Genomic DNA, 12,240 nt, shown 5'->3' with positions numbered 1-12,240 from the left:
TGTCAGTATTCTCACTTCTGATATCTTCAGGTGTTGTCACCAAAAACCTTCCCCGATTGACAGAACGTTCCACCACTGACACTTGAAAAAGTAGCTTTCAAGGTCTAGTCGCTTCGGTGAATCACTTGAGCCCTGATGCATTTTCGGTGCCATGGAGCTAGACCAGTGAGCTATTATGCTTTCTTCAAAGGATGGCTACTTCCAAGCCCACCTCCTGGTTGTCATCGCTCGATCACTTCCTTTTCAACTAAGTGATTGCTTAGGGAGCTTAGCATATGATCTGGGCTGTTTCTGTCTCAACTTTGGATCTTAGCACCCCAAAAGTCTGTTTGTACAAACGATCTAGGCCTATATTTGGAGTTTCCCTGGGGTTGGTAAGGGGAAATGGGGCCACCCTAGCCTATTGAGTGCTCTACGTCAGGCCATTAACGTCATACGCTCTACTGAAATAGATTTCGCGAAAAACCAGCTATATCCGATCTTGGTTGGCCTTTCACCCCTAGCCATAAGTCATCCCCATATTTGCCACATACATGGGCTCGTTCCTCCAAGGTCTGTTAGAGCTCTCTTCAACCTGCTCATGGCTAGATCAGTCGGTTGTGGGTCAAACAGGAAAAACTAGAAGATTCCACCTCTGGATAGCACTACAACTAATGGCTTAAGCTGCTGTTCCCATTTTCTCACTGACCCATCATGCAAAAGGTACACCGTTAGAGTGAGTGTGCTTTACTAATAGAATCTCAAGTTAAGGCTCTAAGCTTCGCTCCTTCGACTGATTGTTTGCATCGAATCTTAGGTTCTCTATTGCACTCCCTAAATAGGGTTCTTCTCACCTTTCCCTCACGATACTTGTATGCTATCGGTCATTGAGGAATACTTAGGCTTAGAGGGTGGTCCCCCTTTCTCACGTAAAAGCGATTAGAATTTGACCATGCCTCATTTTACTAGGAAGGATCGAACCATGGGAACGAATCTACAAGGCTATCACTTTCTTTGGCCAGATCTTCCAACCTTTTCATAATTACAGTTCACTATGCCCTTTACTAATAGAATCTTCAGTAAAGGGGATTGCTGGTTTTCCATCACCCTATCCACAACAAATCGAATGAAACCTCGTGAAAAAGAAGTGAACACTTTGATGAGGAACAAAGCTTCATGTTTGTTTTTCTTCAAGCCCCCAATCTACTCTCGCTCACCGCTACTAACGGGGTCTCAGTTGATTTCCCTTCCTTTAGCTACTCAGATGTTTCAGTTCGCTAAGTTTTAAAAGTTCAAGGAGCACAGACTAGACATGGAGTTTGGATACGGTTTCCAGATCGGAGATCCATGGATCACAGACGGTATCTCCTCATGGCCTTTCCCCTCTAAAAGCGTCCTTCCTTCTTAATGCCCAGGCATCCATCCAATGCATTCTTTTCGGTCTTGTACCCATGGAGCGGTACACTTAACATCAACCCAATCTCGATTCAAAAAGGAAAACTACAAGCAACTACATCAAAAACCTTTATTCCTGACGTGAACAGACACATTGTCATTAGAGTGTGTTAACCTTAAATAAAATAACGAGAAAGCTTGTTCATTTGTTTACTTAACTCGTAAAGGCAAAGAAAAAAAAGGATCCACCTCGAATCAAAATGATTTCTCCTTTCTTTTCTAAGCTATGAGATTTCTTCTCTTATGAAATTTCGAGTTTGATCGAGGGTGGTAGACTTTTATTCTCCCCAATATGAGATAGGTTGCAGCTATAATCAGAACTCCAACTGAGCCAATTGCATAATTATGACCTAAGGTAGCAAACGAGATAGCAAATGGATGGAAATTGTCCACTTAATGGTTGTCGCTTCTAGCTTTGGCGCTCTTAATCTCGAAGATTTTGTAGGATTCTTACTTGCTAGTCCTGCCCTTTTCTTTCTTGCTTAATGGCATCCCTTGGTTAGTTTTACAAGCTCCTTCCTTTGTTGAGCTCTGTCATACCACTCTTCTATCTCTTTCATTGGTGCACTCTTCTTTGAATTCAATAAATAAATGCAATTTACTTTTATGAAAGATATCTCCCTTAAATCTAAGCAGTATATTACTTATGAGTAAGGCACTCTCTAAAAGGAAGGAAGGTAAATAGGGGTTCACGGCAGGTGGAATAGAAAGGTAGTTGGAGGCAGGCGATAGGCTTAGGTCAAATGCAAGCTCAGTCTCAATATGCGCATTAGAGAAGGGGGGTTAGTGCTTCGATCAAGAGGCATCCCATATTCCTGTCTTGACTGGTAGGCACAATCACTTAAGTCTAGTTCTTAAGCGAAGGAATCATTTTCAATGACAATTTCTCTTCAGCAATCAGCCATCAGTCCTCTCCAAACTATCGAATATAGATAGGAGATCCACTTCAAGTTCAAGGTTGGCAGCAAGCATAAGTGCAATCCCAATCCTTATGAATTTCATTAATAAATATCTCTCCAACCTTCTAGCACTCTGTTATGGCGCAATCACTGACTCTAGTTCTAGAATTCTAGGTCCTCTAGCTATTAGTGCTTGTAGCACTCCTTCTGGTAATGCATTATAAGCTATCTTCCTTCCACCTCTCTTTATCACCCTTCCTTCTTTTAGCAGCTCATATTGAATCTAGAATGTTTAGCAAATCGATCGTAATTGGCCTGACCGTTTAAGGCTCATCTCTCTATTCCCCTTTCTGGTTTCCGATCATTGGTAGAAAGCCTATCCATTTTTTTTTCTCTCCTCTCCAGCTTGGGCATACTTCCATGGCTATATATCTGTAGTCACAATGCTAGTTCAAGCTATCTTCTGGATGGAGCAAGAAAAAGTATGCGCAAGTGTAGTAGTTTAAGGCAGACAAGTAAGGGCAGGTAGTAAAGGCAAGCGCATAGGCAGGGGATAGGAATTCAAATCACTATCTTTAAATAGTATATATAAGAGAAAGAGTGGCTTGTGCATCTTTTCTTCTTTTAGACAAACAAGTCTAGTACGCAAAGATATTGTTATAGCAAGCATGGGCTAGCAAAGATGAGCGAGAATGAGCAATGATTTGAGTTTAGTTATGGAGTTCGAGTGAGGGTAGCATTCCGGTCTTAAGCAAAGCCATCCTGCCCAGCCCTATATCCTTTTAGTCAGTTGCATATCGGTAAGCATGATTGTAGCAATACAAATGGGCACGGTATTCAACAAATCAATATTATGGTGGGTGCCTGGCTGATGAAATACATCCTCAGAATGCCCACCTAAAAAAAAGACCTCGGTTCAGCCAGAAGTACAAAATTTTGATTTTTTAGAGAATCAGATCAGTTCTATTAAGGATAGGTCATATTGATGACTAAGAAAACTTTGGAGAAGAAGCAAGCTTCAACGCTCCCCAAGACAATAGAGCCATCATTGTGGGGAGCATAAAGAGTCTTCAACGCAAAGTGGCCTTTCATTCCCTTGTTTTGTCGTGGCACACCCCCCCTTCGTATGCCCTTGCCGCCTTCCTTAACAAGCCCTCGAGCCTCCTTTGCGCCGCCTTCCTCATAGAAGCTGCCGGGTTGACCCCGAAGGCCGAATTCTTTGGTAGAGGACACTGTAATAATAATTGGGCCATGAAAGACCTTATTAAGTATTGCGAAAGAAAGGGCCCACTGATAGAGTTAGGCGGGGTGGCGATACTAGTTATCAAGTCAGAGAGACACCTGGCCCGTAAGCTGGCCCCCTTAAAAACCCATTACTTAATAAGGATTTGTTATGTATCGCCCACTTCCTACAATTCAGCCTAAACCTTTTGGTAGGATCTACTAGATCAACAGCAATAGCTGCACGGATTCTGGTAGAATTTCTCGATACAGTCATTCGGAAGTCCCTCCGAGGATGACTCCCATACAATTCTTGCAAGAGCTGGAGAAGCATCTATGGGTAAAGCACCTTATCCATATAACTACTTGCCACCTATGCTCCGCCATCCATTCCAAGTATAGGAACCTAGGTAATAGTATCTCGATCCAATAGCTAACGAAGGGGATGAGCGAAACAGGAAGTCTACAGGATGAGGTTCAACTAGCGGAGACTCTTGGAATAGCTGGAGTAAGAGGTCCCCAAGTGAGCATATTATGGGGGACCGTCAAGCACATTCAGCAAGGTTCAAAGGGGATCTAGTTGTTACATAGCTCAGGTCAAAGCAACGTGCCATCAGATGTTCAACAGGCAGTCTCACGATCTAGCATCAATGTCCGAAAGTTGTCATTGTATACTCCCGCATGTCGAAAGGAGAAGGACACTAGGCAGGATCTTTCAGCAGTGAATTCCCCATACAGATAGAAGAGGCGCCTATCAACAAGATACTCTGAAGGCTTTGGGATTGAGGTATCATTAGCTGAAGAAGACCCTAGCCAATCCACATGGCCTGTTTAATGAATGTCAGCGATGGAGACATAGTAAATTGGTCCGCGGGCATTGCGATAAGTCCTCTATCCTACTACAGGTGTCCCTACAACCTTTACCAAGTCCGAACGATTGTCGACCACCAAATCTGCTGGTCTGCAATATTCACCCTAGCCCATAAGCATAAATCCTTGGTGCAGAATATAATCCCAAAGTACTCCAAAGACTCAAATATAGTCAATCAAGAAGGTGGTAAAACCCTTGCAGAGTTCCCCAACAACACAGAGCTTGGGAAGCTCGAACCCAGTCAAGATCCTGAAAACAAAGAGCACTCAACTACTAGTCTAGTCTAGTAGTAGTAGTCTATTAGTTGCAATGCGAACAGGCGTTTACTTATGAGATTAGTTGAGTAGGCTTACGTTAGTTGTCTACTATAAGATAGCTAGTTTTGAGGCTTTCGACATAAAAAAGCCTATCCGGTTTGGCTTCGCTATCGCTCATGACTTGTATTGTAGTCGTAGTCTTGTAGTCAGCCTAGAATTCCTTTGTAGTTATTCTAATGCAAATACCTTCTTCCTTCATTCATTTTCTTTTAGTTGCAGTAGCTTCCGCACCGCGCTAGTAAGATACGAACAGCGAAGCCAAAGCAATACTAAACAAGCGAGAAAAGCCCTATATATTCTATTAGTAAAGCCTAAATGTCCTTATTGAAAACTAAAGCGCTAACAAGTAAGAAAAAGCCCCTTACTATAGATAGGCTAAGGCGCCTTACCTTATATTATAATATAATATTAGTAGAGGTGCTTCTTTCTCAAAGTTTCTCGCTTGTTGATTTAGCAGGGGTGCTCACATTTTTTGGCTCCTCCTCGGCCCGGAAGTTCGCTTCTGGTGACTAGCTTCTACTGCTAGCGCTTGGACTTGTAAGCAAGCAATAGTTACCTTGAATTAATCAATGAATGAATGAAAAGAAACTGCTTACCAAGTGGGAGGTTTGAGGACCCAATTGTCAAAGGAAATGGGAGGTCCCGATTCCAGCATGGAGCCGTATGATACGAGAGTTTAAACTCTTTTTCTCAGGGAGTGAGACCCTAAAAAAAGTTTAAGAAGCTATGAAGAGTGGTAAACTCTGAAAGGAAAGATGGAAAAAGGGGAGTTGGCTGATAAAGATGGACAGTAACGATCACGTAATATAAATTTTTCGGTCTTGTCATCGAAAGCGGCTTCCAATTGTTTAGAAATTCTCAGCTATATGGGGGGCTTGGATGGTGGGAAAAAACAATTGATCAAGAAGTTGGTCAACTTTCGCATGAAAGAAGGTAAAAGAAAGAGAGTTCATGCTATTGTTTATCAAACTTTTCATCGCCTAACTCAAATTGAACTCGATGTAATCAAACTTATGGTAGACACCATAGAGAATATAAAGCCCATATGCGAAGTGGAAAAAGTGGGAGTAGCAAGTACTATTTATGATGTTCCTGGGATTGTAGCCAGGGTTTGTCAACAAACCTTAGCTATTTATTGGATCCTTGAAGCTACTTTCAAATGACGTATAAGCTACAGGATAAGCTTAGAGAAATGTTCATTTGCTGAGATACTGGATGCTTACCAAAAGAGGGGAATTGCACGTAAGAAAAGGGAGAATCTTCATAGACTGCTTCCACCAATCTAAGTTTCGTACATTTCAGATGGTGGTAAAGTGAGACCACATAAAAAGCTCTTCCTTATTCAGTTAGATTATACAGTAAGATATGGTTTGAACCTTTTTCTTTTTGTTTGAATCTTTATATAGAAAGCCGGTGTTTCTCATACTCCTCCCTTCATTCATTGAGTTGGAGGAATCCATAGGAGGCTGACCCGTTATGCATTGTATGAAAGAACCTTTCTTCGTATGACTTCTCTTTTGCCACCAGTTGAATGGCGGGATCAATCAAAAAAATAGGCCATGAATGAGGAAGTAGTGGGCCTTTCACCCTCTTTCTAGTGACTTGGGGAGCTGATCTGACAAATGCACTTCAAAGGGAGGGAAGCTAGGTTTCCCATGTTAGTATGGCTGGGCATAAAAGATTTTGAAGTTAGGTAAAAAAGAAGAGGTAGAGAGAGAGAGAACTGAACGGATCTGAGAGCCCCGAATTATGTCAAGGCAAGAGAAAGAAAAGTAAGGACTCTCATTTTCCGCATACGCATATAGGCTTTGAAAAAGAAGTCCACTTTTATAATCGAGAAAGAGAGTGGTTTGTCTACTTTATTGTTAATAAGGTAATGGAACGAACTTCAAGTACTTCACAGGACGCCGTTGTTTGCTAAGATGTACTTCCACATCGTGAGTTTTAGTGCACAAGTTGTTGAATCCCTTAAAGGTTTAGGGCAGGAGATGACAACTCACACCTAAAGTTGTTCATGCACATCTTGAGGAGCTCTTGCTGAGTAAATTTCTGGGGACAGGCAAAAGTGGGGGCTCGCCACCTTGCAATGAACCCCATGACAGGTTCATTATCCCTTTGCTTGGTCTTGAGTTGCTCGGGCACTCCAGTTGAAATCATAAGATTAGCGCATTCTGTGAGCTAGCTTGTTTTCAAGAGTGTAAGCTCATTCTCAATAAGCAAGCTAAGTACTTTAGGGAGTTTTTTAATGTAGAGGAAAAATTCTTCAATTCAATATGCTGTTCTCTCCGGCTATACCATTATCAAGCTCAGGGCAAGCTGTAGTTTTTCTAGGAAGCTAGGGCTAGCTAGCAAGTCAGCAAGACATAAAGATGATAGATTTCTTCCCTTTGAGATTGGTTTTCTTTGGCTATCCTGATAACCCTTTCGAAATCGAAGGAAGCTATTGTATATATATAATTCCTCCTCGGAATCTTAGGTTTATTGTGAGTTATTCAAGACAGATTCTAGTAAGTGGAAAGGAAGGTCAGTACAGCAATTGCCCATGTGTAACATGTGTAACCAGTGGTTTACCATCCATAAGCAGTGGCAAGCTCTTGCTAAGGTCTTTAAGAAGTGTCCACCCTATATTTCTTTTGTATTGGCATCATATTAGTACTTTCTAGTTTCAGTACTAGCTCCGAGGAATTCCTTTTCTTTTAAAATCTTTACAGCAAAGCACAGTGCTTTAGGCAAGTCCCTTAGGGAATCCATTATGTGAAGAAGGAAGCCTGTCAAGATATGTCTTTTTAATGTTTCGCCCCGTAAGTGCTAATGGTGTAACGTTCTAATGCCAGGACTGTGTTATTTTAAAGCTATTAGATTTCTTCCTAAAAGTCTTTAGATATCCCCGAGTAGCCGTAGAAGTCTTTTTCTCGCTACCAATATCATAGGGATTGGGGTGAAGGCTTAGCAACAATAACAATTGGGAGTTAAGACCTATCCATTTATGATACGATTACCTAGCTAAAGAGCTTGTAGTATTTACTTGTTTCCTTATTTGGAATATCTAATCTACTAATTTATGCCTTCCTTTTTTTCAAGGGAGTGCTTTTAGTTTTTTTAATACCTTTATTACGATCGGTCCCATTGTGGGCAATAGCTCAGTTCCAAACTCGTCTCAGTCCGAGGTCATTTCTCTAGTAGTAGCTCCTTTTCTTCCTCCTTATAGCAGTATAATATGGTAAGAGTTTTTTTATTATCTGAAAGCCCTTTATGCATTTGCAAGGGAGTTTCTTTTGAAGCGAAGCGAGGTAATACGGTCTAGCCAATCAAATAAGGTTTCTTGCTGCAGTCTCTCTTTAAGTTCCTATCCTTTTCTTGTACTATAAATAAGGTTTGCTCCACCTTTTGACACCATTATAAAGCTTGACTCTCTCAAGCCAGTGAGAAAGCAAAGTTTGAAAGGTTAAGTTCATTTGCTCCTTACTTAGGATTCTCCGAGGAGTTCATAGTTCCATTCTCCCTACGAAAATTCTACTCCTCCGGCAAGCCCATATGGGCCTTATCTTGGGAGTTATCTTGCACTTCAGCCCTTGGGAGAAAGGGTACAGGCTACCCTATCTCTGTCAAGCACTCTTATGAGAATAGGATATTGAAAGCATTTCATTTAAAGGAGCAGTATCAAATAAACCAGCTCTATATCATAAGCCAAAGAGGGGAGATGAGATATTGAGTAGGTAGTAGATATGGGGTCTCCATATACATAAAAAGGAGTGTACGGAGGGGAAAGCTCGACTTTTACAGAAGGAGGTCCAGGTGAGTAAATGTAATATGATACGAACCTAGGATGACCTGCTCCTAAACCCACCTTTGAAGCAAGATAAAAACCAAAACTAGGAGAAGAAAGCTCCATTCGGCCAAAAAGGGAGCCCAAAGCTGAATCTGTCCAAGCACCTAAACATGAGGTAAAATCTTGTCCTAAACCTTCAAGATCTAGAGAAATTATTTGTTTTAAGTGCCAGGGACAAGGACACATCGCTAGCCAATGCCCGAATAGAAGAATCATGGTGTTAAAGTTCAATGGCGAGCTAGAATTGGAAAGTGAAGAAAGTGAGGATGAAGCCAAGCAAGAGGAGGAGGACTTGGCGGATGAACCTGAAACCTTGCAAGCATCCAATGTTGAATTAAACTTAGTTTCTAGGAGAGTACTTGCTGCATACAAAGATGAGGATGAAATTCAATGTAAGATTTCTAGTATGCTTATTGATAGTGGAAGTTGTACAAATGTAATTAGTAACACTATAGTTAATAAATTAGGCTTAAAAACTATTAAACATCCAAAACCTTATAGATTACAATGGCTTAATGATAGTGGTGAAATAAAAGTGAATAAACAAGCCAAGGTAAAATCTAGTGTAGATAAATATGTGGATGATGTATTTTGTGATATTGTACCTATGCATGCTAGTCATATTTTATTGGGGAGGCCATGGGGATTTGATAAGAATGCCATACACTATGGAGAGAGAATTCCATTGTATTTAAATTTAATGGGAAGAAGGTCAATCTGGAGCCATTAACTCCAAAGGAGGTATTTAGAGACCAACTTCAAATGCAATAAAGGAGGGAAGCTGAGAAGCTCAAAGAGAAGGCTAGTATGGCACCAATGGTTACACCACCTACCCATGATGATGCGAATCCACCCGAGACAGCTCGACCAACAACCCGCTGGGGTGCTGACCCATTACAAATGAAGGTGGGGCCGATCACTAGGGCCCAAGCCAAGAAGTTCAAGGACAATCTTGCTGTCTTCATACAAGGAATAAGTCATAGTCAAGAGGGGTTGGCCATATCTAAAGAACAAAGGCCTGTTTTACTCATACAAGCAATAGAAGCCAAAACGGGGTCGGGTGATGTTTTTGGTAACAATAAAGAGGCCGGGTTGTATGAATTGGAACCCCATCTTTATGGGTTTAATTTATATGGAGGATGAGTCATAGAAACCAGCCAAAGCAGCTTCAAAGCCGACCAACAAGGAGGTTTGCGCACAAGGAGAAGGAAAGGCCGGATTTGCTGTATTCTTCGTGGGCTTTACTGTATTTTACTGTATTAGCCTTTTCTCTTACTTCCAAGCAAGGGCAACGTGAGGAACTTCACAATAAGCTTATTTGGAATCCTACAAAGCATATTGAAGCTGATTTGGAGCTCACTTGGGTCAAAGAATTGGTCAAAGTCAATGTAGTCAAAAAGCTAGTATTTTAGTTTCCTAATTTTATTCTACTTTTTGTTTTAGGAAACTACCATTATTTTTAGTTTCTATTTATTTATTTTCTGGTCAAATAAGATTAGGAAAGTTATTATTTTATTATTTTCTTTGTAAATTAATTAATTCCTAATTCAAAATAAAGGAATTAATTAATCCAAATTAGATTAGGAAAAGGAAAGTTTCGGCCAAGGTAGAATTCTTCATTGAGTGGCCGGTTTTTCCTAGGGTTTTTAGGGTTTATTTTGTTTCTTTCAAAGCCTATTTAAAGGCTTATTTTTCATTAATAAAAACTTTTAAAACTTTGATTTGATTAAGAAAATACTTGTGAGATTAATTATCTCTTTGTTCTTTGAGAACACCTAAAACACCATTAGAGAATTGGTTGTTTTAGCTTGACTTATCAATAGGTTTTCCATCCCCTATTGTGGCGTCTACATTATACCAAGGTTTCTAACCACAGGTTGGTTAGGGGTTGAGGTCCATTCCATTAGAACTTGAACTTAATTAAAGATCCGGGCTAATATAATATGGGTTTAGGAGCAGGTCGTCCTAGGTTCGTATCATTCGGTATCAGAGCTAAATTTTGTTCAGGTTTGATCTATCTTTATTTGCTTTATTTGTTTTTATGTTATTCTGCAATTTTAGCATTAGGTTAAGGTTGCATCTATCCCATACACGTTCAGCATCTCCTTAAAAAAAAAAAAAAATTCATTCTTAGTTGAATTAGGTTTCCTAGTTTTATCGTATTTTTGTTTCCTAGTTTGTTGGTTGTCTTTTATCATTGTTCTTGTTAATTTGGTTTTTGTTGATCTTTCTTTGCTGTTTTAGCCTTTAATATTTGCATTCATATATTCAAAAAAAAAAAAACAAGAAAAAAAAAAGAAAGAGTTTTGCCGCAACATTTAAAAAAAAAAAAAAAAAACTGCACAATTGTGTGTATTTGGAGGTCACGGGTTTGGTATTTGTTTTGGAGTTGGGATTGCAATTTTGGTAATTATTCTTGGTACTGCAGTTGTTTATGTTCTGTGAGTGAAAAAAAAAAAAACAAAAGAGGTAAAGCCGAATAAAAAAAAAAAAAAACAGAAAAATATTTCGGTTTGTTGGAGTTTGATTTGTTTGCTGGAAATTTGTTGAAGCTGCTGGTTTTTGATTATTTATTCAATATTTGAGTTGCTGGGGAATTATTTTTGCTGCTGGATATTTGGATTTTGGGTGTTTAAATTTTTTGGATTAAAATTAGTTAAAGGAATTGATACAAAACTTGAATTACAAGAACAACAACCAACACTTTTCTATATTTTTGTTCTCTTTGATTCTTGTTCGTATTTGAATTTCTTTTTCTGGAATTTTATTCTTGAACTCACAATCTACTACCATCTGGTGCAGTTTTCAAAAATTCCAATGTTTTCCCATTATTTTGTGTTTTCTTGTCTAGAAAGCCGAAAAATTAGGATTTATTGGATTCTTTCGGTATTGCCTACTTTTTGCTACTGTTTTGTTGATAAGTTTAATTAAAACATACTAGTGATCTAATTGCTGTTTTGTGGGTGTTTTAATTAGAACTTTGAGATAATTCATTGAGTGGAAAAAGGCAAGAGTGTGTGAGCTTAAAAGAGGGTAAAAGCCGAAACTAGTGAGCAAACACGAGTGTTGAGACCTTGTTTGAGTGAAACACGTGAGGGAGTGAATATTGTGAGGATTCATTTTATTTTTGAATTATTTTACTAACATGGCAGATTCTAGAATAAGAAAAGGAGATCCACCTTTGAGGATCAATGAGGAAGAGTCCGTAGCATTCCATGGCGATGCCCGAGCTACCGGGAATGGAGACCAAGTGGACTTGAGAACTATTTTGGAATCAATACAGCGGATGAGTGCTCAATTTGAGCATGTAAACCAAAGAGTGGGAAGATTAGAAGCCTCATAAGGAAGGCCGAATACAAGAAATAGGCAAGAATTCCATGGAGGACGAGGCCGAGGACGAGGAGGTCGCGAGAGGCCGAGAGAGGAATTTGATGAGGAGCCATTGGACGGTGACTTTGAGGAAGGTATGGACGAAACCTTTGCTGTCCAAGATAGAGCTGGCCGTGGGAGATATAGGAGGGAGGATATAGATGAAGATTTGGGAAATATCAAGGTTAATATCCCACCTTTTATGGGTAAAAGTGATCCTGAAGCTTATTTGGAATGGGAAGAGAAAATGGAGATGATTTTTTACTGCCACAACTATTCGGAAGGTAAGAAGGTGAAGAT

At 39.9% G+C, this 12,240-nt stretch overlaps 1 protein-coding gene across 1 annotated transcript; it reads left to right on the top strand.

Annotated features, from left to right (window-relative positions):
• The first annotated feature begins 5,608 nt into the window (after positions 1-5,608).
• On the top strand, positions 5,609-6,054 carry LOC112492612 (small ribosomal subunit protein uS7m). Its single transcript, XM_060818752.1, is given in 2 exon segments — positions 5,609-6,005; positions 6,008-6,054. Coding segments are annotated over 2 exon segments (444 nt in total).
• The last annotated feature ends 6,186 nt before the right edge of the window (positions 6,055-12,240 follow it).

The sequence above is a fragment of the Ziziphus jujuba genome, chromosome 7, assembly GCF_031755915.1.
Source record: "Ziziphus jujuba cultivar Dongzao chromosome 7, ASM3175591v1".
Lineage (NCBI taxonomy): Eukaryota > Viridiplantae > Streptophyta > Magnoliopsida > Rosales > Rhamnaceae > Ziziphus > Ziziphus jujuba.
The sequence above is the reverse complement of the archived record's forward strand: the minus strand, read 5'-3'. Positions and strand labels throughout refer to the sequence as shown.